Here is a 25,009-nt window from a genome sequence, read left to right as displayed (position 1 = left end):
TCTGCAAAGCAAAGCCAGGAAAAGACAGTGAAGAAACAACCTACAAAGTGGGAAGAAATGTCTGCCAGCTCTTCATCTTAATGAGGATTAAATCCAGATGCATAGAAACCTCAAAAGATTTCCTAATAAATAGTTATCTAGCTTTAAAATGTGCAATTGATCTGGACAGATACTAGTAAAAAATAAATAAATACAAATGGCCAACAAACATGAAAAACATGTCATTAGCCACCGGGGAACAGCAAACCCAAACTATAACTAGACACCAACTCACCCCAGTCATGACGGCTTTCCTCAAGAAAAGAACAAACAAAGGATTCCTCATTGTTTTTTTATATTTCCTTTCAAGAACTCCTGTTGCAGATGTGTTGTCTTAGTTCGTATTTTTATTATTGTGAAGAGAGATCATGACCACAGCAATTTTTATAAAGAAAACATTTCACTGGGGTGGCTTGCTTACAGTTCCAGAGATTCATTCCATTATCATCACAGTAGGGAGCATGGTGTTGTGCAGGCAGGTATGCTGCTGGAGTAGCTGAGAGTCCTACATCTTGCAGGCAAAAGAAGTCAACTGAGACACAGTGTGGTATCTTCAGGATAGGAAACCTCAAAGCTCACCCCCACAGTGACACACTTCCTCCAACAAGACCATACTCACTTCAACAAAGCCACACCTCCTAATAGTGCCACTTATATGAGACTATACAGGTCAATTTCATTTAAACTCTCACACATTCTACTCCCTAATCCCTATAAGCTTGTAATAATATCATAATGCAAAATTCATTTAGTTCAACTTCAAAAGTTCCCATAGTCTATCACCGTCTCAACAATGTTTTAAAGTCCAAAGTTCAGGATCTTCTGAGATTAATAGAATCTCTTAACTGTAATCAACTGTAAAAATCAAAAAGCAGATCTCACACTTTCAACATATACTGGCAAATACCATTGCTATCCAAAAACATAGGGAAGGGAGCATAGTGAAGAAATACTGGACCAAAGCAAGACCAAGAACCAGCTGGGCAAATTCCAAACTCTGCACCTCCATATTTGATGTTAAAATGCTCAGATCTCCTACTCCTGTCAGCTTTGTTGACTGCAACACACTTCTTTCTCTTGGGTTTGTTCCACTCCCTCTTAGCAGTTCTCCTTGGCAGGTATCCCATGGCTCTGGCATTTCAAACATCTTGGTGTCTCCAAGGCAATCCAGGCTTCACATTCACAGCTTCACACAATGGCCTCTTTAAGCCTTTATTCAGGGACACCCCTGACACATGCCTGACCACAGTTGCTTTCCTTGATCATGACGGAAGGTTCCATAATGCCTTTCCTCTATTCTTGACTCTAAAGCTACAACCATGTGGCTGAGACTGCCAAGTTCTTGTGCTTGCTGGGGCTGGAACATGATCACTTCATTCAATTACATCACCACCAGCCTTTAGTTCTTCACTGCTTAAGCTTGACTGTACTGAAACTTCCTCTGTAGACCAGACTGGCCTCAAAATTCAGAGATCTGCCAGTCTCTGCCTTCTAAGTGCTGGGATCAAAAAATGTGCCCCATCACACCTAGCTCTTAAGTTTTTCTCCAATTCCTTTTGATAAGCTGGATACTTGGCTGGATGAGATCTTGTCTTGAGATCACCACTCCCTTTATTCCATTTCTTAATTAGTTTATCTCCTTGAATACAGGATTTAGCTGCATGCCACTTTCTGGTTCCCTCTTTTCTCAATCTGAACATTTTGGTATTTTTATTTGCTCTGCTTGCTCCTTTCCATTATAAATTGTCATCAGAGTTAACACTAAATAACCACACGACAGAGAGTCTACAGTAGGCTGTTTTGAGATTTCGTCTGCCAAGGGAACTAATATAAAACATTTCACTTTAGCCTCAGGCAGACTCTTTGGACAAGGGCAAAAGACAGTCACTTTCTTCACCAAAATATCATAGACAGAGACTCCAGGCAACATATCAAAATTCTTCTCTGAAACTTCTTGGGCCAGGGCCCCCACAGTTCAAATCAAATCGTAAGTTCTTTTATAGTCTGTGGGAATCTCACCCCTAAACTTGAAAGTTAAATACAAGGACAGCCACCTTATAAGAACTACTGGCTTTTGATTTTCTAACAGCACAGAAGGAGGATTTGAGCCATCATTAGAGTGGCACAACTCACAACTGAAACAGTATGTCGTCAGTCCTAAAGCTTCCAAATTAACCTCTGCCTGATTCTGCCTTAAACTTCAATGATCTTGGTTACCAGGTGCCTGGAGATGAAGAGGCCCTGCTGTTGCTGATGACCCTTTAAAAATAACAATGTTTGCTGGTTTTTGTTTTGTTTTGCTTTTATGAAATTGACTGAAACTTAGACATACCTTGGAAGAGGAAATCTTCACTGAGAAAATTCCTGTAAGCAAGAAAAAACTGAATTGTAAGCCATCCCTGGGATGGTGGTCCTAAATGGAATAAAAAAGCAAGCTGAACAAGTCCTGAGGAGCAAATAAGCAAGCAGCACTCCTCCACGTCCTCTGCTTCAGTTCCCGCCTCCAGGTTCCTGCCTTGAGTTTCTGCCCTGACTTCCCTCCATGATGGAGTGTGACCTAGAAATGTAAGACAAAATAAATCCTTCCTCCCCTGGTTGCTTCTGCTCCAGGTGTTTTAATTACAGCAACAGCAACTCTAAGACAGCTTCGCTTCATTACACACATATGGTTTGACATCTTGAGTAACAACACCCTCTTCTGGGTTTCTACTGAATGATGCCAACAAGTTTATCTGCAAACTCAGGCATTCTCATGTTCTATTTAGATGCCACTAATGAAGATTTTTGAGTCCCTGAATAGGTAATGTTTATGTTCCTGTTTAGTACCAAGTAAGTGATAGAAGATAAATATCCAGCTTCAAAAACCCAGGAGATTCAGTGATCAAAACCACAGAGGTGGGCATTGAGGCGGGATGGAAATGTAGGAAAAATCATGGGGACATGAGGAGGAATTGGAAGCTTTCACCATCTGAGAATAAAGAATTCCAACACAACAATATGTGTTTCAGTTCCTTCTCCCTTTCCAGCTGTAAGCCTGCAGTTTTCCAGGAGTCTCCCTTGAAAACCACTCGAGAGCAAAGGGACATGTCCTAACTAAACCCTTGTGTAGCCCAATGGCTCCTGGTCTAAACCTTTGGTCATGATTCCATCCAGAGCACCTCTGGCTCCACCCTATTCTCAATTATTGAAAAGAGGCTTAGAGATAGAGAAGGGAGGGTCTGTTCTTTCAGTTTAGTTTCTAATTTTAGGAGATTTTTCTTTTTCATTTTCATCCTGACTTCAAGCAACAGTCTTAATTTCATCCTGTTTCCCCCAAATCATGTATCATGTAATTTCTGATTAAAAGTAGCTTCTTGCATTTCCAAATATGCTTTTGAAATCCCTTGATTCAAGCCTTGTTTACTTTCCTGGATTTATTTACTTAGTTGTTTTTTTCTTGAGTAGCCATGGCCTTTAACTGGTCTTACACTGACTTATACTTACCAATTCTTTGTGGAGTTCGGATGAATTTCAGTATTCTTGGATTAATGGTGCCCTCTTCTGTCAGCATGGCAAAGAACAGTGATTTTTAATGATTATGTTTTGGATGTTATCCTCTCCGTGAATCCAAATCTGGGAAATTCTGAATCATGCAAAGCTCTGTCTAATCCACTGCGGTCAAAATGACTACTCAAACAATATACTTTGTAGGGATGGGGGGGGGCATCAATAGGGATGGGAAGGAGGTTAGAAATCAGGGAAGGCGTAATCAGTATTTTATACAGGTATGAAATGGTCAAAGAATACCATTATTCAGCAAAAAAGTGAGTGGTAAGACCAGTTACTGTCATTTCCCACTTGTGGGTGTATATTTCTCGCCCCTCAAACTCATGCTCTGTGGATCTAATGCCCTGTTTCCTAGGAGGTATAACTCCATCAGAAGATGCATTTAAGAATACCATTAAATTTCAAGTTTAGTGACTAACTGGTTACTTCCTGTAGACTAAAAGATACAGACATCTGCACTAACAGGGAAATTGACTCTCAGCATCATAAGGCAGAGCTGTGCTGCATAAAGATTGTGGGGAGAAATGGGCATAGTATTCAGACAGTTTAATGGAAACTTCTCATGGCTAACATTAAGTATAAATGGGTGACTACACCAGGCATGGTCTGGAAAAACATGGCAGCCATGGACTCAGACCTCCCAGTTCTAAGGTACAAGTCACAGCACCCAGAAAACCATCTGAACTAGTGGCAATAGCTAAGGATAAGGAGAAATTTTAAAAAGGTAACAGAGGAGAAAATGACAATGAAATGCCAAGCGAAAATCAACTGCAATGGTGAGGACCATGGCTTACACCATTAATGTAATCCTTGTAAATGTTCTCCCTCAATCTTTACCCAAACAGAATTTTGGAAAGGTATGAAAAGACAGGATAAACTCAGGATGGAGAGAGGCCAGCTTGTGTGGGAGCTATAAGATAGACAAGCGACCCTCCCCATAGAATACTTGGTATGTCTCAAACCCACACATCACCCTTTTTCAGTCCTGTGTATCCACAGCTCTGCATGTTTGTTTTAAGATATTAACAGGATCGATCTCAGGCATAGGAACTTGTGATCTTGATTGCCAATATGATTGGATCTGGAGACAGGCAGGAGACAGGCTTCTGGGTGGGTCTGTGAAGGTTACTCCAAGAAGGATCACCAAGAGTGAGAAGACCTCCACCCCCACCCAGAGTGGGGAATACGATTCTGCCATGGTTCAGGTATTTTAATGAAATCAGATCATGGCCTACTTGTATGCCTTCACTTCATCCCAGTGAATGAGTCCGTGTTACAGAAGCCACCATCCTCTCCTGGCATCATTATCTTTGGCTTGCTGGGATCGACCGGAGACCAGCATCTCTGCAGGAATCCCCGAGGCCTTCAGTGTCAGACTGGAATCGCCAAGGCTTCCAGCCTATGAACTGGGCAGCTCCTGGGTTCTCAGGCTCTCCAGCACATTGCTAGCCATTGTTGGGCTACCCAGTCCATATTGTGAATGCCAGCCTAATCAATCACCCCTGTGAATTACTGGTCCTGTTTCTCTAGACAGCCCTGACAAACACAGAGCAGTGTAGTCTTGTCCCACCACTTGACTGTCATACCCAACAAAACTGGGGACTTCAGATTTTACACCTCCACAAATGTAAAGGATTTTGTTGCCAATTACTGGCTAACAGGAACTCAAAAGCTCGGTTTCCTTACTTCTAGATAGGTTAAGGTGTAATTTACACTCCTGTATTCCCCTTAGCCTCAGATTAAGACTGGAATTTCACCTAAAGTGTCCCTTTGCTGGCACTTTGTATCTCTGTCACACATCCAGTTCCTGTTTGGTTGTTGGTTGTGGTGTTAGGTTTTTTTTTCCCCCTAAGGTATGTGTATGGGTTTTTTGTTTTGTTTTGTTTTGGTTTTGTATTCCAAAACAGGGTCTCTATGAGTAACAGCCCTAGCTATCCTGGAACTCTCTTTGTAGACCAGGTTGGCCTCAAACTCACAGAGAATCCATCTTTTCTGCCTCCCAAGTGCTAGGATTAAAGACATACACCACCACACCCAGCAAGTTTCCAGTTCTTATTGATTCCTTTGCAAAGGTGTCTAACCTTTTGGAATTGAGGCATGGCATTGTAATCTACAAAGGTATTGGGGCACATTAATAACTCTGCTGGGACACATATGGTCTACAGGCTGCCAGTTGGATGGGCTGTCCTGGAGGGTAACTTCTTTAATCAGTCGCAAGCATCCAGCTCAACATTGCAATTGAAAGAACCTAAGACACATCCCTGTCATTCATTCTTCAGACTTGGGGTGATCCTTGGACCTAACTGTGTGGATCTCACCGCACATAGTGTTGGACATCTGAGTACTCTGTAAATGCCTTTGAAAATAGGAGTCATGTCTAACTAATCTGTCTTTTGTCTGCATAATGTTAATGATAATGATAATGTCTTCTTTATGGAGTTCAATGACTTGTACTGATAAGCTCACCAACTTCTCAATGGTTGCTGACAAGTCCCATCCGAGAGCCTGTCACTGATGTTGCCACCGTTACTTTTGTAACGGTGTAGCTTGGGGTATCAGGTCAAAGAACAGTATTGTAGACTAATAGTTGTTGGCTGAATTAATGAATAGACAGGAAGATGCACAGGAGCATGGATGAGTAAGTGAACAAATTTAAAATGAAAAAATGTTCCATGCCAAAGAATTAACTTCACTTCTATGTTTCATAGAAAGATGTGGAATAAGTCTAGATGCTCATCAAAAAAATGAGGTGATAAGGAAAATGTGACATGTGGTGGAATAATGTTCCTCCCAGAAGCTATAGCTTATTAAACAAAAGGTCCAGTACCAGGTGTGGGACAGCTCCCCTTGACTTGCTGGTTGGTAGAACAGAAACCCCCAATACAATATAAGGCACTGGCATTGCTCTTCATTGCCCACCAGACTTAATGGTAAGACTATCACATATTTGGATTACAGAAAATGAAGAAACCAAGCAGGTACTGACCTGGAAGCTTCCTCCCTGGTAGCTAGCTTTCATAGTGCTGGAAGGTATTACGCATGCTACCTCAGACAAAAAGTGATCAGCAGTCTTACCTAGCTATGAATCCTGTGAAATAAAATGACTGGCCTGGCAAGACATGCTCATTGGTATAACGATGGTCTGAATATTAAAGGACAACCAGCGACTTTCTAATTGGACTGAAGGCCTGCTGTACTGGTGAGAAGTCATCTCTGGTACTTTAAACTTGACCTGTGGCTGGGGAAACCATAGACCCTAGAGGAGAAACTATGACGACAGTTTTGTTAAATGGACATAGTATTGGAGCACCTTCCAAATACTTAAGTACTTATCCTGATGCCCAAGGATTATTGTCCATCATCAGAGAGGCTTCTTTCTGCAGGAAATGATGGTTATCACAAAGAATCACAACTGGCCAGAGTACAGAGAATCATTTGGCTGTGGCTTCCTCATTGCTAAGCGAGGCATCTCTATCACACAAGGCTCAGGAAGCATTGTGGAAGAAGGGGCAGAAAGACTGTCAGTGCCAAAGGTTGTGGAGGACTTCTGGGAAACAGTGTCTTCTAGATATGGCACGTCTGATGTACTTGTGAGCTCATATCCCCTTGGCTTCCTGCACAAGATCATCGTAGGGTACAGAGGAAATCCTGAGTGAGTGTGTATTATGGACACTCCATGCTTCAGACCCTTGGAAATGCCAAAGGCTTCCTCAGGTTTAAGCATGAATGTTGACAGCATGTGAAGAAAGCACATTTCACGACTTCCTCCTTCCAGATGTTGACAGTCCAAGACTGCTCCCCTACAAAGATCTCACACCCAAGACTAGCTAAGCCCTCTACCTTGTGCTGTACCTAACAAATGCTCTGAGTACTGGGTTACATAGCCGTGACTTCCATTAGAATGGGTGCAGCCCACCTGATGCCTGCTGTCCTATATGTGTGCCTGTCTCTTTTCAGTGTCTGCCATGTCTGCATTCCCTGGAAACCCCAGTCAGGTTTCCAGGACCAAGCCCTGCATGATACAGCAGGTCAAACCAGTCAACATTCCAGCAGGGTGCTAGACGGACATAGGAGGATTCACCTTTAGCCAAGGAGACTTTGGCAGATGGCTGTAGGGGTGGAGGAGAGTCTGTTTCCTTTAGGGGTATGGCCGGTTGTAAATTGTTCTACATCTATACACATATGGGCAGCACTAATTGTACTCAGAGTGTTATAAAGTTAATTATTTGTTTAAATTGTTTTTAAATTATTTTTATTGTATTATTTTGTGTGTATAGGTGTTATGTCTGAATATATATCTGTGTACCTAGTGCATACAGGGCCCACTGAGGTCAGAAGAAGGCACTGAGATCACCTGGAACTGGATTTGGAGACTTTGTGAGCTGCGATGTGGGTGCTGGGAATTGAACCTGGGTCCTCTGGAAGAGCATCCAGTTTTTATAACCACTAAGCCATCTCTCTAGCCCCCTATTAATTTATTTTTAATAAATTTATTAGTTTTTAAATTATTAACTTATTTAAAGTTTGTTAATATATATATATTTAAGACATCAAGTTAAGAGGGGTGGTTCAAGAAGAGTTAGAGCAGGTGAGAGGGTAGTGGAAATTATCTATAAACATTGTGTACATAGATGAAATTTCCAAAGTATAAAAAAAGATGTGGTCCATATACACACACTGGAACATTATGTATTCTTATTGTAGCTAATAGATGGAACAGGAGAAAACAATGTTAAGTGAAGTAGTCCAGACCCAAAGAGACAAGTCCTGTGTTTATCTCCCATTTGTGGTAGCTAAAGAAAATTGGCCTGAATATAGATTATCAAAACTAAAGGCCAGGAAGGGAGGATTAGTTCCATGTGTGAAATACTGAACCCAATCCCCATTCATATGTACAATCCATAAATGCTACTCAACTATACAACCTTCAGAGTTCTAAAGGAGAAGGATGGGATGATATCTAGCAATGTTGGGGATGCCAAATTAAGAGATTCAAAAGCACTTTAGGGGTATTAGAGACTCTCACAGTTGTAAGTCACTGAGTTAGGCAACAGTAAAATCTCCAATGTGAGCACAGCTTTGGAAAGCCAGCATACCTCTTGGGAAGCAGGGTGGCAGGACTGATATTCTTTTAGCTGGTAATTGTGAAATATAACTGTGTGGCTTCTGATGGCATTTACCATGATCTGATGAATGAGTTATTTATTTCTACTGGAGTCAGAGTGGGTCCTAAAGTCAGATAAGCAACCTGCTTTTTTTTTTTTTCCAGCATTGGTTGGGGTGCTACAGTCAAGTATGGCTGGGTGATCTCATTAGAAATGGGGCCGCTTGGGGATTCCCTGTGTGATGGGAGATGCCATTCTGTATATATGTTTCTCATACTGGTTAATGAGTAAAGCACTGTTGGCCAATAGGAAAGGAGATAGGAGGGATTAGAAGACAGGGAGGAAAGAGGAAGAAGGAAGAAGGGGTCAAGATGGAGAGTCTGGAGAAGGCAGAACTGCCAGCCGCCTCTCCCTGGTAAGACCACGTGGAAATACATAGAAATGGGTTAATAATTAAGACAGAGCTAGCTGATAAGAAACTAGTACCTGGCCAACAGAATTGTATCTAATACAGAGTCTCGGTGTATTATTTGGGGCTGGCGCGGTGGAGAGACAAGACCAGCAGCAGGTGGAAAAACCTTACTCCTTACAAATGGCCCCCAACGTGGCTAATAAGAACTTCCACTTAAAATTTAACAAAAGCTTTAAAAAGGGTTTTATAAACAAAAGAACAGAGACAAGCAAGGTTTCTTGGTAGCAGCATTTTTCTCGGTTGGATTCTGCTTTGTGAGAGATAAGCAGATATTTGCGCAACTCCTTTAAGGGAAGGTTCCTGACTCAGCATAAGCAGCAAAAAAACCGCACGGCTTTAAAAAAGCACTGCTAACAATTTATTGGTGTGTATGAGAGCTGGCAATGGCAGTGACCACATCTCCAAGCCAGTATCATGGGGCTGGATGGCAGCTCAGACCAAGGCAGTAAGCACAGCTCTCACTGCTGGCGGTAAAATAGCTGCCGCCATCTTGGATAGACCGTGGCTAACACAGCTATGATTTTCATTTCAGCAATGTTGTTGTTTATCAAATAAAAGACTCATGGCCAGAAAAAGATAAAGATTTACAGTAAGGACAGATTCACATTAAGAAAAAGCACTAAAGGTTTACAGTATGTTCTAAAATATATGTAGGCTTGGGAGAGAAAAGAAATAAAATGGTTTTAAAAAGACAGAGAACAGCTGGGTGTGGTGGCACACACCTTTAATCCCAGGATTTGAGAGACAGAGGCAAGCAGATCTTGTGATTTCGAAGCAAACCTGGTATGCAGAGTAAATTCAAGGACAGATAAGAGTTACAAGGAGAAACCCTGTCTCAAAAAATAAAAAAATAGAAAGTAAATAAACGAAATAATAAAAAAGGCCACGTAAAGATGGAGAGAATTTGTATACTGTAAGGTATTATATTGTCTTTGTATTGTTTGACTGCCGAGGAAACAACTGTTAAAACAAATGCTGCTGGATTAATTCAATTTATATATTTTAAAAATGCTTTGACTCCAAAATTTAAGTCTAAGGACAGGTTACTGGGGAAAAGGATTTCTATTTTTGTTTCCACAGAAAATGAAAAGCTGTGGATTCCTTCCAGACTAATGTGGTTTGAGCAAGCCAGACCCCCTGAAACAGAGTACCAGGTGAGCCTACATTCAAAACAACTGGACAAAGCAGGCTTACAGACTACAGCCAGGATTTCTGGGTCTTCTTAGGAGCCCCATGACAGCGCCCCTTACCAGCAGGAAGTAGTTTGGAAAGAACGACAACCAAACTCCCAAATATTGTTTACAAATGTTTGTTTCCATTAAATGGGGTTACTTCTTACACCTGTGGGCTGTTTTCTCCTGGAACTCCTTTTGAATGCCACTTTAGTATGTCACCACACTTCTCCTGTGCAGTGTGCTCCAGGAATAAGGTACCTCACACTTGTGTAGGGGTCCTCCACACAGCACTGCAAATATTTCTCTTCTAGTCTGTACTTTTGGGTTTAACTGGTTTCTAGCTATCTTCTGAGCAGTATGCCCATGCATGAAGCCTGCTTCTTTTCCATCCTGTAACCAGGGCACCAAAGGCTGTACAGCCAAGTGATTTTCAGAGCTTCCTGAAGAATTTCATGCAGTCTTTCCCCACCTGCTTTAAGGCTTTCACAATCCCCTTTTGGCAAAAGCTTAAAGGAGGCCTCTGAGGAGCCTCCATTGAGAGCCTCTGGCAAAGCCAGGCTCTTACTCCTGGTCCCAATTTATTCAGCCGAGCTGTGGGTTTCCACAGAGCCAAATCTGGCCATTAGAAACAAAACAAGCCTTCGTCATCACAGAGAAGCAGCTTAGACATAACATCCAGAAAGAACTAAAGACTTAAAATTCACTTATTCAAACCAACCACACCAAGCTGTGGCCTACTGCCCATCCCGCATCCTGTCCCCATCCTGGCTGACCTACTTGCATGCAAACACAAGTAACCCTATGCACATTTCTGTTAGGAGCCATTTTTACTCCCAAGGTCCTCCTGGAACTCTGCTCATATAGTTGGAAATCCAGTCTTCTCAAATTGTAACTGAAATGGGGCCAAGAGCATGGTTCTGAGGGGATTTTGTCTTCATGGCAGTGTTCCTTGTTTTTTTTTTTTTTTTTAATTTTGTTTTGTTTTGTTTTTTTGTTGACACTAATGCTAGGCACCAGACATTTTTGTTTCCTCTCCTTGCTACCATATTATTTTATTGGTGTGTTAGCTTGTTCATGCCATGCTAGGATTTCCAACCCCATAGGTCTGAAGAATTAGAACTTACAGATCTTCTACTTGCTACAGTCTCAGGATGAAGAGATACAATATGACTACTATCCTACCCCTCCCATTCTAGTCTCTTGAAATTGAGCAAGGCAGGTTTGACTCAGCTTTGCTGTCGCCTTATAGGCAAATGGCTAGAAGTTCCCTACCCATGAGGCCAACGGATGCCCAAAAAATCCCTGCATTCTGTCTCTGCTACACATCCAAATGGCCAAAAGGACCAATTCCACTGACATACACCTCCTGTAACAAAATTATTCACTTTAGTTTCAAATGGAGACATTCAGAGGCCTGACTGTTGAAAGAGATTGGATTCTTCTGACTGAAACAACTTGGTCAGACACCCAAAGCCAGGTAGTAAACGACAATGACCCTTGAGAATGGAAAAGGAAACATGCTTGGAGTCAGTTACTATAGACAACAAATGATTGCCAAGAAACATAACTGTAGTTCTAGAACAACGCTGAATATATTTATCAGAATCCAAAAGTACACAACAGGCAAAAGGAAAATATTTACAATGCCTAGCATCCATTCCAAACTCACAAGGGAGACACATAAAGAATAAAAGTTGTGCTGTTTCCAGGAAAGGGAATACAGCTGGAGATGGTCACAATAAGTGAGTTAAACCAATTTTAGATAGAAAAATATTGTGCTTTTCCCTCATTTTTGGTTCTTAGATTTTATATAGATACACAAAGTCATGTATGTATATGTGATATGAGAGTAGAAGCAAAGCCATCCGGGAACCAAGGAATAACAGGAAGTAGAGGGTCAAACAGGAAGTAGGTAGAGAACACATTCAATGTGTAATATATACTTGTAAGAAAATGTTCTTATATGGCACAGCACCACAACAATTAATGAACATTGTGGAAGTTTTTAGAAGTTAGAATTTACCACATAAACCAAGAAGCAAGAAAGTATCAGTTTAAATTGTCTAAAAATTATACACCTGATAAAATTTGTAGTCAAAGATGTTTTTTAAAAGTTTGCTAAAACTATGTTTTAAATATTGGATAAGGTAAAGAAAAGATGAAATCTTCAGTAGGAGAAAAAGACAATGGACACAAATTCTACAAACTACCCAGTGTGAAACCAAAGAAAAGATAATTGAAAACAGAAAGAACCACTGAGTGATGGGATAGCCTAAAGCTACTGTTCATGTAATTATCTCACAAGGGGGAAAGAGAACAAGACAATCTTTGAGGAAATATCTTAGTTTCTTTTCTATTGCTGTCCTAAGGTACCATGATGAAGGCCATGCATAAAGGAATGGGTTTAATTTGAGCTCACGGTTTCAGAGGATTGAAAGTCCGTAATGGAAGAGTAAAAGCATGACAGCTGGAACAGCTGAGAGCTCACATTGATCCACAAGTAGGAGGCAGAGAGAGCAAGAGTCGGGGGGAGATGTAATGGGAATGGTGTCTTTTGAAGTGTCAAGGCCCACCTCCAACCAGGAGGCCTCATCTCCTAATCTCAAACAGTTCCACCAACTGGGGACCAAATATTCAAGCATGTGAGTCTGTGGGGACCATTGTCCTTCAAACCACCATAGGAGAAAATAGACAGAACCCCCCAAACAAGGCAAAGGCACTCACTTTGACTACAAAACTTAAAACACACACACACACACACACACACACACACACACACACACACAGGGTAAAAGGAACAGTATCATTTTGACTGTATTGCCTCTCTTCTAAGATAGTACACTGACGCACACAAACAATTCCTGGGGCCCATGGTTATTACAGAGGAAGGAGAGAATTGTAGACAAGTGTCAGTTCTCCACCATTCTATGGTCTTGCCCCATGAATGCCGACTCTCAGTAGGAGACAAAGAAATCTTGGTTGTAGCTTTGCGTTCATGTTAGCAGAGAGAAGGCAGGGGCATCACTCTTTAGAAGTAGTCAGTGGTCTCCCAAGCTCACACACACCAGTCTGGCTTCCACATCTATCCTTAATGCTCACCTTGGACCCTCCCCAAACCAGGGAATAGCGCCAAGAAGATCTCTACTCACAAGGGAACATTCATCCCTCCCCAACCCCAGGTCTCAAGCTTTAACCCAACCAAACACCAACCTTCCCTGAGATGGGTAAACAGGGTCAGAGAAGCAATTAACCACAGAGGGAGGACTCAGCTTCACTCAGGCCCAGTGGTGAAGCACTCTTTACAGCCCTTTATAGCCAGTCTTGGTGTACTACTTAAGTCTACCATAGGCTGGAAGGGAAGCCTACATTCACACATGTATGTGGACCCTAGGCTTTGGCTCTGCCTACTCTGAGCATTTAAGTCTTGAAGCCAGAGACATTGCTGAGCTCTGGAGCCCAGCATGCATTTCCTAGCCAGCCTCACCCCCAAATGGCGAAGAAGCAATCTGACACAGAGAAGTAATCTTCACTAGACTAAAGAGCTTAGCCTGTAGTTGGAGTCAGTCTCATACTGTAGGTTACAGCCCAGCTCAACTGGAGAACACAGTAGTGACGTCTACAATAGCTAGGCCACTAACTAGCCAATAACTAGCATGGCAGAAATCAAAGGCGAGACCAAGTAGTAAAGACCTACCAGAATCAAAGGCTGCAAGTGGAGGCTGGAGTGGGTCGCTGTTTGTTTCAGTGCACAGGTGTCTATGACACAACACAAAAGACAGGAAATAGAACACAGAAAGAAATAATTACATTAAAAAGATAAACTCTGAAGAAACAGAAATACATGAAATGACCAACAGTCAATGAGGAATAGTCTATTCCTTGAAATGTTTTAATTTTGCAAAAATACTGAATTGTTATTGAATGGCCTAGAATATCCATTTTGGTCAAAGATATCCAATGCAGTGCTGAAGGGAAGTATCAAGGATGCTATTTTCTTCTGGATATTAAGGGAAAGACTTTAATTATCTACCACAGTAGAAAATGTCCATAGGAATGGCTTTCTATAAATAGCCTTTATTATATGGGGTGTATTTTTCTATATCTAATCTGTTTGAGAGTTTTCATAGGCCAGGTGGTGGTGGTGCACACCTTTAATCCCAGCACTCGGGGGGGAGCAGAGGCAGAGGCAGGCTGATCTCTGTGAGTTCGAGACAGCCTGGTCTACAGAGCTAGTTCCAGGACAACCTCCAAAGCCACAGAGAAACCCTGTCTTGAAAAACCAAAACCAAACAAACAAATAAATAAATGGTTGAGACCAGCCTGGTCTTCAAGAAAGTTTTCATAGTGAAAATATATTTATTTTTAAGAAATATTTCATCTACACCTAATGAAAGGATAATGTATTTTCATTCATAAACAATATGAAATTAACAGCGACATAGAAATAAGAAAAGTAGAGCCCCTAGAAATACAGAATACAATAACTGAGCTAAATATTTTGGTAGAAAATATCAAGCATAGACTAGTCAGGCAGAAAAAGTATTAGCGGATGAAAAGATAGAATATTAGAAATTATACATTCAGGTAAGTGCAAAGAGTGCCAGGAGATGACTCTTGGGTGAGGCTCTGGTATGTAAGCCTGATTTACAGACTTCAGTGTTGAAAATTCATATCAAAATCTGGATTAGGTGATACGTACCTGTAATCTCAGAATTCCTGTAGTGGGATGGGAAGTTCACCGGCCAGTTCGCCTGGTGTATACAGCATGGCAGAAACAAGACAATCCCTGCCTCCCTGATGAAAGGCAATGTGATCCCATGCAGCCCACAAGAAGAGGGGGAAGGAAAAGAGGGGGAGAGAAAATGGAGGAAAGGAGGAATACCAGGAGGAAAGAGCGAGAGAAGAAAAAGAGGAAGAGGAACAGGGGAGATCCTGCTGTTGCAAAATTGGAGTCCACAAAGGCTTCCCTACTTCTCATTAAGAAGAGTCTGCTTGATCTTCAGCTTCCACTTTGAACTTGATCTGCACTACCATGTTTCTCCCCTTGACATTTGCATGTATTTCCTTTGGAGCAATTGTGAATGTGCTCAAGAGTACAGCACTGTTGCCCAGGTTAACATTGCTGAAAATACCCACACACAGGCAGGGCCATCTTCCCAGGCTTCTGTTTCATGGAGGGCAGGAGCCATGAGACACTTCCTTATCTTCCAGTGCCAGGCACACAGCTTTGCTCATGTGCTTACTATACTGTACAACATTTCTCTTTCCATTAAAATTTATTTCTCAGTGGGCATTGGTGGAGCAAGCTTTTAATTCCAGCACTCGGGAGGCAGAGGCAGGTGGATCTCTGAGTTTGAGGACAGCCTGGTCTGCAGAGTGAGTTCCAGGACAGCTAGGGCTACTCAGAGAAACCCTGTTTCGAAAACACAACCGCAGCAAACATTAGTTTGCCAGTTAATCTCGAGGGAGCCTGAGAATGAGCATGAGAGCATCCATTCCACTCTCCTGAGCTGATGCCAATCTTTCAGCCTGTGGGACAAACTTTCTGGATTGGAACATTCCTGCCTCCCAAGAGAGGGGACACCCAGCCTAGTATCACAAAGCACATCACAGCACATCACAGAGGCTGTGCTGAGGGCCTCATGGAGGACAGGGAGCTGGGAACAAGATAGTAACAGTCCCTGAGACCTGGCATGCCCTTCCCCCATTCCTAGTCTGCCTTTTGGCTGGGGGCTAGACAGCAGTGTGGGTTCAGTGCACTAACAGTTTGTGAGACAGCACAGAAGACCACTCTCTAAGACACCAAGGGCTGGGCTGTCAATGAAGAAAGCCCCATGGGTGGGGTGGGCATGGAAAGTCAGGTGAGCCCTCTTTTGTGGAGGCGTGCCTCTTCCCTACAATTAGCCAAGGAACTGGGACCCCACTTCCACACAATCCCCCCCCCAGCATTAACATGTATATCCTAAAAATAGAATTGGATCCCAGAGGAACAAGAGAAAACTGCTTCTAGACACAGATGGAGACCCGCCCACCAACTCAGCAGCCCAGCGGGAAGGCCCTCGGCACAGAGCCACTGGAAATTTGGCCAAATAGAAATATTTTTCTGTAACTTCTGCTTTCAACTCCCATTCTCATGGGATCTATACAATGCTTCTCTATCATTATGGAGATGCAAGAGGCCAAGGAGCTCACAAAGCCAAATCACTGGATGAAGGATCAGGGACACGCGTCAGGGTTCTCTGGCCAGTCAGGAGTCATGATGTGACCAGAAGTGGGTGCCAAGGGTCCTGTCTTCCTGAAGGAGAAGCCTCACTCGCCTCAACATCTATGACTGTATTCCCCAGAGTCCTGGCTGGTTAGCAGGCACCACCCTTGAACAGCCTGTGGTCCTTAGCCATCCCCAATCTAGGAAGCTGCAGCGGAGTGGAGGGAGGAGGCATTAGGCTTGATTTGTTAAGGGCTATGTGTACAGCACCTCAAAGTGTGTGGCTTTGACAACAGAAGTGCATTGTTTCAAAATATCTAAAAGCCAGAACTCCCAGATCGAGGTTAGTCCCTCTGAGGATGAGAGAATCTATTCCAGGCAGCTTCCCCAGCTTCTGGCAGGGTTTCTGGCAATCTTTGGCATTCCATGACCTGTACATCACCCTGACCTCAGCCTCCATCATTATGTAGTGTTTTCTCTGTTTGTGCCTGTCTCTAGATTCTCATTTTTATGAGGACACTAGTCATAGTGGAGGAGGGGCCCACCCTGCTGCAGCATGACCTCATCTTAAATAATTAGATCTGCTATGATCCATTTCCAATGAGATTCCACTCTAAGTCCTGGGGTTAGGAACTTGGTGTTTGGGATTTGGGGAGACGCCCTTATCTTCAAAGCAGCCAGTTCAGGGAAAAAGAGATTCCCCTCCCAAACCCTGCTCGTCTTTAGGATTTCGCTAAACACCCTTGGCTACGCCTGTGAGATGTTACCTTATGAATCTAAAGGTTTCCAGCAAGGGCCTTTCCTTCCATTCTGTGTTCTCCTTTCTCCAATGTGTAGGGTGAATGTTAACTTCATTACCTGTATCTAGCAAGAGTAAACAGGAGAAAAATCAAGAAACCCTTCACATTAAATACAAACACCTATATGCCTTTTCCTAGAGTGTTGAAGAGGGAGATTAAGGTCAGAAACTCCTGGAGGAATACTGGGGTGGGGGGAGGGCGTTCCTGATGTGTCTTCTTGGGATACAAGAGTGGACGACTGGCCATCCCCTTTTTAGCAGGTATGAAGAGACAAGACAGATTTTTGAAAAAGAATTTTATTTTAAAATTTGTACAGTCTTTGGATAATTTAGAACGAACAGGTACACTTTTAAAGTCTCTGGTACACTGTCTCACACCCCAAACCAAGAGCAACAGCTGATTTGATTGGCAGAAGGATCCTATGATTTAGGGTGCATACATGGCTACTGAAGACAGTCTCCATGTAGGCAGAGCTTTCCTGTCAATCACAGATTCTAAACTACCTGTCACAAGTATTAAACATAATCAAACTAACAATGCCCACATCCACTTCAGTCTCCTTCACTCAGGCCTCCATATTTAGAGACCACAGAGAAGGTTTTACAGACACCAGAATCATGTGACACTTAATTTATTCCCCCACATTAATAACAGTTAAAAACTAGAATCTACCCAGTGTCGTCCATCCCCACATCAACAAGTACCTCCAGCTTACAGAACAACTGCTTCCTGGGCAGTCCATCTCCAGGCCTGAGAAGTTATGAGTGTGTGAGAGCAGAACTTGGAGGAAGCCAGGAACGCCCTAGCCTCATCCCACACAGTAGCTAAGCAGCCCAATGCACTAGGTACCCTCAAGCAGAAATAGACCTGAGGTGCAGGCAGCAAGGAGGGGCAGGCTCGTCAGAGCTACAAATGGGCGGTTGCCTCACAGTAGAGAGGATGCCACGTTCCTATCCACTGCCCTGCCTTGCAGCAAAGGCCAGCCCTGGTGAGAATGCCATGCAGGCCCTTCATGATAAATAAGAAAGGACAGCAGGGTACCTACTTCCTATGCACCATGGACATAGTCTGGCCACATGCTTTACTGTGGTCCCCACACAGCCCTGTGAGGTAGGATTGTCACCCCCCATTTTAGAGATATGGAAACAAGGGCTCAAAGAAGAGATGGCATGTAAAATGGCAGTGAGCCAGTGGGGTCCACCTGAAACCCAGGGCTTTTCACTTCAGGCTTCTGTTGTCTGGGTAAGGCAAGGGGTCAGCAGTAAACAGGGGTCTGAGGCTCAAACACTCCAGCCCTGTGGACACACAGGGCCAGGCTTGGCAGTCCAGTGGGCTTAGTGGCCTATGTTCATTTGCCTTCATTTTTTTGGTTTATTTTTAACCATAAACAAGTCATCTAATGACTCTACATCAGGGGCTAAGTGAGCCTCAGAAAAGTCTTGTGAGAGCATGCTTGCCAAACACAGTGGGTGTTTCCTGCCCAGAGACCAGTGTCACTCCCTCACAGGGTTGGTGGAGAAAACAATCAACAATCACACACCTCACACCTTGTGAGCATCAGTCATGATTAAGATTCTAACCTAAGTCCTAGAAAACATAGTCCCCATGCCCTGAGAGACCTTCCATGGACAGCCCATGAGGTCAAAGAAGTTGGGGTCAGGATATCTGTCAAACAGAAGACAATTAAAAGTAATCTGGAAGGGGGGCTGCTTTAAGGGAGAGTAATGGGGGGGGCAGTTAGAAGGTTAGGGAATAGACATTTAAAAAAACTAAAAAGAGTCCTCGTCTATCTGACTCGCGTGATGTCTACTGTAGGGCAGGACTTGCTGCCAGAGCGGGTAGGGGCTTCCTAACAAAAATATCTTGGGTCCCTTTGTCCTCAAAGGGCTTAGAGAAGGTCAGAAAATGATAATGAAAGAATGGAAAACACAGCTTTTCTGATTCAGGTGACATCTGCTTGACATGTGTCTCTTTCCCAATGCCACATTTCTACAAGAAAATGGTAGAGCTGGCTCCTCCTGGGTGTACAGACAGCAGGCCCTTCCTCCCTAAAGCCCAGTACCCTGAGCGCAAGGAATATTTGCATTCTAGCTGCCTGTTGGGTGTCTGTCTCTTCTACTCAATGGTAACTGGGTTGAGGACAGAGATAGGAGCTTTTTGTACCTTTTGCTTCCCATGGAGAGGGAAGGGGGGCACTCAAAAGCTTTTATTCACAAGCACCAAGCTTGAGGATCAGCTTAGCTGGACAGAATGACAACAGGATTATGTTCCCAGAAAAGTGCTCTTGAGGACGACTTTGCTCAGGAGTAACTAAGTATGCTTCCACGTCCTGTACCAATGTTTTGCTTCTCTTCCCTGCCCTCAGGGCCACCCTGCATCTGGCCCAAATCATGCCTTGGAAAGAGTTTCTTGAAGATATGGAGTCAATACCTCCATAAAGATTTCAAGCTATGTAGGGTGCTGGTTTATGAGGATAACATCATTCAGTTGAGAAAAACAAAGTCTAGTTTTGGAAAGCCTGGTGAGAAATGAGGCTCTTTCCCCCCTGCCCATGTGGAAAGAGAGGAGGGTGTTGTCTCGGGAGGAATGTGTGTGGCAGGAATCTGAGCTCCTATACTCTGGCTGTGGGAAAGGCTGGGTCAGCCTCCTTGCCATCAGACTCCGGAAACCAGAGAGGCTGTGCCAACAAAATTCCCTAGAGTGCAAAAAGTAGGCTTGGAAAAAAAGCAAAACACCATTCCTCCAAGCATGGATAACCAGGAGACTAGCCATATAATGAGTGACGGAAAAGACAGAGAGTGCCCAGCTAGAGACATGTGCTCAGCACTGAATGCTCCGGAAGCCGGACAGTGTGGCTTTCCCGAAAACGTAAATGTCTTCATCTGTGCCCTCGTTGAGGTGTTTCACCATATTCTTCTCGAAGAGCAGCGGGTGGTACGCGCCCATCGTGCAGGCAGTGTCGAAGAACTTCTGGTGGTAGTAGCACACGTCAGTCTTGCGCTTGGATGGGAGGAACTCATAAACATCTACCTGGTCACACAGTGTCATCATGATGACGATACCTAAAGAAGGAAGCAGAGGTGAGCCATGTCCAGCAACTACAAGCAACCCAGAACACTGCCCAGTGATGGCAGCTGCTCAGCAACTTGAACTGGGTGAGCAGTCACCCAGAGTTCCATCTATTCCTATGACTCCAAGTCTGTTTTTTTCTGATAAGCCAAGGCCAATGGACTGGTCCATTTTATAGCTGTGTACTCTCGGCACCAAGGCCACAGCCTAGCACATATAAACCTCCCACCATTCTACAGTATTAAAGGACTCCAGTGAATTTTTTAATGGAGTAAGCTAGAGTAAGGCAATGTGAAGGAGACAATGAATGAAACAATGCTACCACTTGTACTTAGCACTTCCAAATATTACAACATCCTGCCAAAGCCTCACGGGGAACAATTGAGATGACTGACTCATGGAAGACCTGTAGAACACAGTTCTGAGGATCCAAAATGCCTCCCTTTAGTTGGGATGAGACAAGGGAAAGCAGAGCCAAAGCATGGCCCACACTGTTGCTGTCCAGGGAGGAAGGGCAGTGAGATACAAGCCCATCCAGGTACAGGGACTCACATGAACACCCAGATGACTTGATCCCAAAATGGCTGAGTTGTCTATTGCAGAAACAATGTCTCTATGTGCCTTAGGCTCTTCGCCTGCTCTAAGAGGGAGACCTAGGCAATGCTTCTACTATATAGGTCATTGTTCTACTATATAGGTCAGTAAGGCCCCAACTGAAAAAGCCCTTTTCAGTAACTATTAATATAAGCTATCTTTAAAATGGAGCAGCTCGCAACCAAGGGTGAAGCTACAGACTGTGGCAGCCGCTTTGTTCTAGAAGAATCATACACTGAAAACACACTTCTGCCCTCCAATTGCTCCTGGCTCAATGATGAAAAAAGTCATCAGCTCTGTACTGATGCAGGCACAATGGAAGCAGTCTCCCCAGTAAGGCCTGAGGGCACTGGTGTTGGGTGAAGGGGCAGTGTACTTAGGTGGCAGAACAGGGACAACACAGACAACGCAAGGCAATGGGGAACAGCATGTCAACAGTCTCTGCTCTAAAAGCTCCGGGAAATACCAGATGCGCCTACCTGAAGCAGAGGTTACAGAGGGAACGACACACTGCAGGGCCCTAATTTCTTTTCATCTCCTCTCTAATAGGAAAGCTACTCATTTATTCCCGCAGCATTTACCGTGCCAAACCCACAAGGATAAGTAAAACACAGTTAACAGCCTAGTATGGCATAAATTGTACAGTGGTGGGTCCCTGGAACTATCTAGTTCAAAGTGTTCCACTATAGGTACCCAAGGAAGGAGTGTCCATCCCTCTGCACAGACACCCTGGTCACTCATGGGAATGTCCCAGTGGTCCATCCAATGAGAAAGAGAGGGAAGGACACATGGGTGGTAAGAACTGAGGGATGTGTAAGGAGCTTAAGAAGAGAGGCTTTGACCGGCATTCAGGACCCCAAGCCGCAGGCCCTCACACATCAGCTTCCCACTTCCTACACCACCCCACCCACACAGGCAAGCTTGCCCATCATCTCTCAAGGTTATGACTAAGGCATCCACATAGTGGGAGAGCTACAACTGACTCGGTCTCTCTGATTCTGTAAAGCAGTGTTAACAGTTCTGTCTGTATTTAAGTGTATGACATTTTGTTCATTAAAATTTTTGGCATTGTGATTTTTTTAAAGATACTGCATCAAAATATTACTTGATTAATGAGTTTTGGCATACTCTTTAAATTGTAAGCCTAAGACAAGGGTCTTGCTCACTCCACCCAAGGTCCTATTTTCTCCCTTCCTTCTCTTTGCTTATGCCCCTCATCAAACCCTTCCTACTCTCCTCCACAAGGGGAGTTCTTCTCTCTGACAATAGCAAGGGTCTCCTCACTGTGGCCCAGACTGGATGTGACCTGAGATGTCTGACCAAACTCCCTTGTGAGACATCCTAAGTAGGAAAATCACATCTTATTTGGGATAGAACTTAGCACTGTGTGCAAGGAAAACAACTGTTTGGTGAATGAATGGGGCCAGTAGAAGGGCCAACCTCTCCTACAAGACATCACAGGACTTCCCCACACAACACACGGACTCACCCAGCATGCCAGAGGATGGGGGGTTTGGCTGAATCCTATCTGGAGCGATTTCCTGAATGATGTCCCACAGTTCCCACGGCATCTGCGGCCTGAGGATATAAAAGGGCTGGCTGGGATACAGCTTGCGATAACTCTTATACGTTTCGAAGAAATTGTAGTCTGGCTTCTGATACCACTGGGGGGGAAAGAAGTGGTTGAATCAGCAAAGAAATGGGCTCCTTGCACAAACATTCATGCTAGAGGATCAGCCTTGTTTTATAGCAGATTACAAAGTTCTCTAAATCACAGCATTAGTGGGCGGTACAGTAGGACTCAGGATATAGTCTGGTGACCCTGGAAAGGCTTCCTATTTCTGAGCCACCAAGTCTGGGAATGGTATCAGCTGAAAGGGGGTCCTGCACCATCTAAACTGTCTTTATTACTGTTTGTTTGTTTTTAAGCAGTTCTCACTATTTTGCAAAGGCTGCTCTTGAGTTCCTAGTCTCAAGTGATCCATCTGCCTCAGCTTCCCCAGTAGCCAGGACCAGTATACATAAGTACTCTTACTATAGAAGGAGGGGAAATTGGGGCACACATTGTTGCATCTGTGTTCAAGAATCCTTCACCTGACTCAGGTCAGACTTGGGTTATAAGTGAGATCAGTGGGGAACTGTAGACTTCAGAAGGGAGGGGCCCTGGTGGCTGCCATAGCCTACGAGCTGTCAATGGACACTTAAGGATTAAGCGTGACAAGAAAGGTGCTTTCTGTCCTGCTTTGTAAAGCCATTCTCCTGGGGCTACGCCGAGAGGATAACCTACATATATAACGAAAAATGAGAGGGCAGTTCCACAAGGCCTGAGAAGCCAGAGGGCCTTCCTCCCTAAAACAGCTGCTCTTGCAAATCGGTGCCATTGAGTTAGGAAATCAAGCCCTGGCACGGGTTTCCCCTATCTATACTCAGCTTTCCCATCTGTAAAATGGGAACCACCACATATCCACCTACTTCCTGATAGCATTACAAGAGTGAAATGAGAAGAATTCTAAACATCGGAAGTGAGGACCAGAAACATGACAACATTATTGATAGGAGTAACTGTAACTATTATTCTTTCAGAGTTCAGGGGCTGATTAGGACTGGGGATTCTGAGTGTGCTAGTCCCCCGTGTAATGGGCTGCCTAAAACTCAAACAGCCAGGAATGGTTCCCTCAGACATGACTTCAAAAACTGAGAAAAATAAGGAAATCTAAGGGCAGATTGGAGGACCACTTACATTTGGGATATCTGCATGGTACAAAGATGGGTCCCACACAATTAGGATTCCTTCGTTGTACAAGCTGTCCTTAAGGAACTGCTTTTCTGTGGTGATTAACTGCAGTGAGAAAGAGACACCATATAACATAAGCACTTACGTGTAAATATTTGGCCCATAATAACAATTGACCAGGTTGGTACTATCTGAGGCCCAGATCCCCATATGGGCACCTATGTGGATTTAGGCTTACCTTCAATGGAAAGGCAGGAACGATGCTAGAGTGAACTGTGTTTATTAACAAGGTGTTAGCCATAGAGTAGAAAGGGTTCCATTCAGACTCTGAATTTAAAGGGTCACAGTAAAAATGGTACAGAACTCTAGTCCTATAGCCATACCTTGCCAGGGGTAGAGAAATGAAAGCTAATGAATGGCTCATTTTGAAAGATACTACAAGAAAGCTTGGGCCCAGTTACAGATACACTGAGAATATTGGATCCCTGCCAGTATCTACTAGTCTAGCTACAGTCCCACCCCAAATTACTAATAGCCAAGCTTGCCTAATCACCAGGGACATGACAAGGTCACATGCCTGATAAGCTTTAAGTAAACATGATGCAATGACCAGCCCATCTACTATCTTTGGTAAGAAATAGAAGAACATTAGTGACAGAGGGAAGGATAAACGCACGGTGGGGACACTCCCTCGGGATTACTCATCCAGTGAGGAAAACGAGGAAGAGTCAGACTCGGCTGATGCCTGGTTTTGCCAAGTCATAAAATGATAAACTAACTGCCTTGATTTGGCCACCCTGCGTCTCTCTCCAATGCTCATATTTGTGACTCACAGAAGTCAGAGTGGGGTTTTAAGTCCTAATTAAGGATCCACAGAAGTCCTTTCAACTATCCACAAAGTCTAGGGTTTAGTCTGATCGCATCGTCTCTCATAGCAGCCAATACAGACCCTAGTTTCTCCATCACCCAGACAAGGTCACTGTGTCTATTGCTGAACACCAGAAGTCAGCAGCACCTGTGGAGGGGCCAAGTATACTAAAAAACATTACGCACTTTGGATGCAGGTTCTCACCAGGCAGAGATGCTCATCTGCAACCTAGTATGAGCATGAGCCACAGCCCAATTCCCCATCCTTCCCCAGTTGCAGAAAAGTGGGTGTGCCAGCTGCAAAAAGGATGGGGCAGTTTCATAAAACACAGTAAGAAACTTAAACCACACATCATATTTAGATTCAATAATTTCACTTTAAGGAATTTATCCCAAGAAAGAA

At 43.7% G+C, this 25,009-nt stretch overlaps 1 protein-coding gene across 4 annotated transcripts in view; it reads right to left on the bottom strand.

Annotated features, from left to right (window-relative positions):
- Positions 1–25,009, bottom strand: part of St6gal1 (ST6 beta-galactoside alpha-2,6-sialyltransferase 1) — a 766,154-nt gene that overhangs the window by 604,834 nt on the left and 136,311 nt on the right. For 3 of the 4 annotated variants that reach the window (XM_051191227.1, XM_051191230.1, XM_051191228.1), the window contains 3 exons: positions 23,746–23,844; positions 22,495–22,669; positions 17,621–20,404 (listed from right to left, as the gene is read on the bottom strand). In XM_051191227.1, the coding sequence (XP_051047184.1) occupies positions 20,163–20,404; positions 22,495–22,669; positions 23,746–23,844 (516 nt within the window). In that variant the 3' untranslated portion in view covers positions 17,621–20,162. Of the gene's footprint in view, positions 1–17,620; positions 20,405–22,494; positions 22,670–23,745; positions 23,845–25,009 lie in introns of those variants that run through there. The other variant, XR_007834948.1, reaches the window with a different exon arrangement.

The sequence above is a fragment of the Phodopus roborovskii genome, unplaced genomic scaffold (assembly GCF_943737965.1).
Source record: "Phodopus roborovskii unplaced genomic scaffold, PHOROB, whole genome shotgun sequence".
NCBI lineage: Eukaryota > Metazoa > Chordata > Mammalia > Rodentia > Cricetidae > Phodopus > Phodopus roborovskii.
The sequence above is the reverse complement of the archived record's forward strand: the minus strand, read 5'-3'. Positions and strand labels throughout refer to the sequence as shown.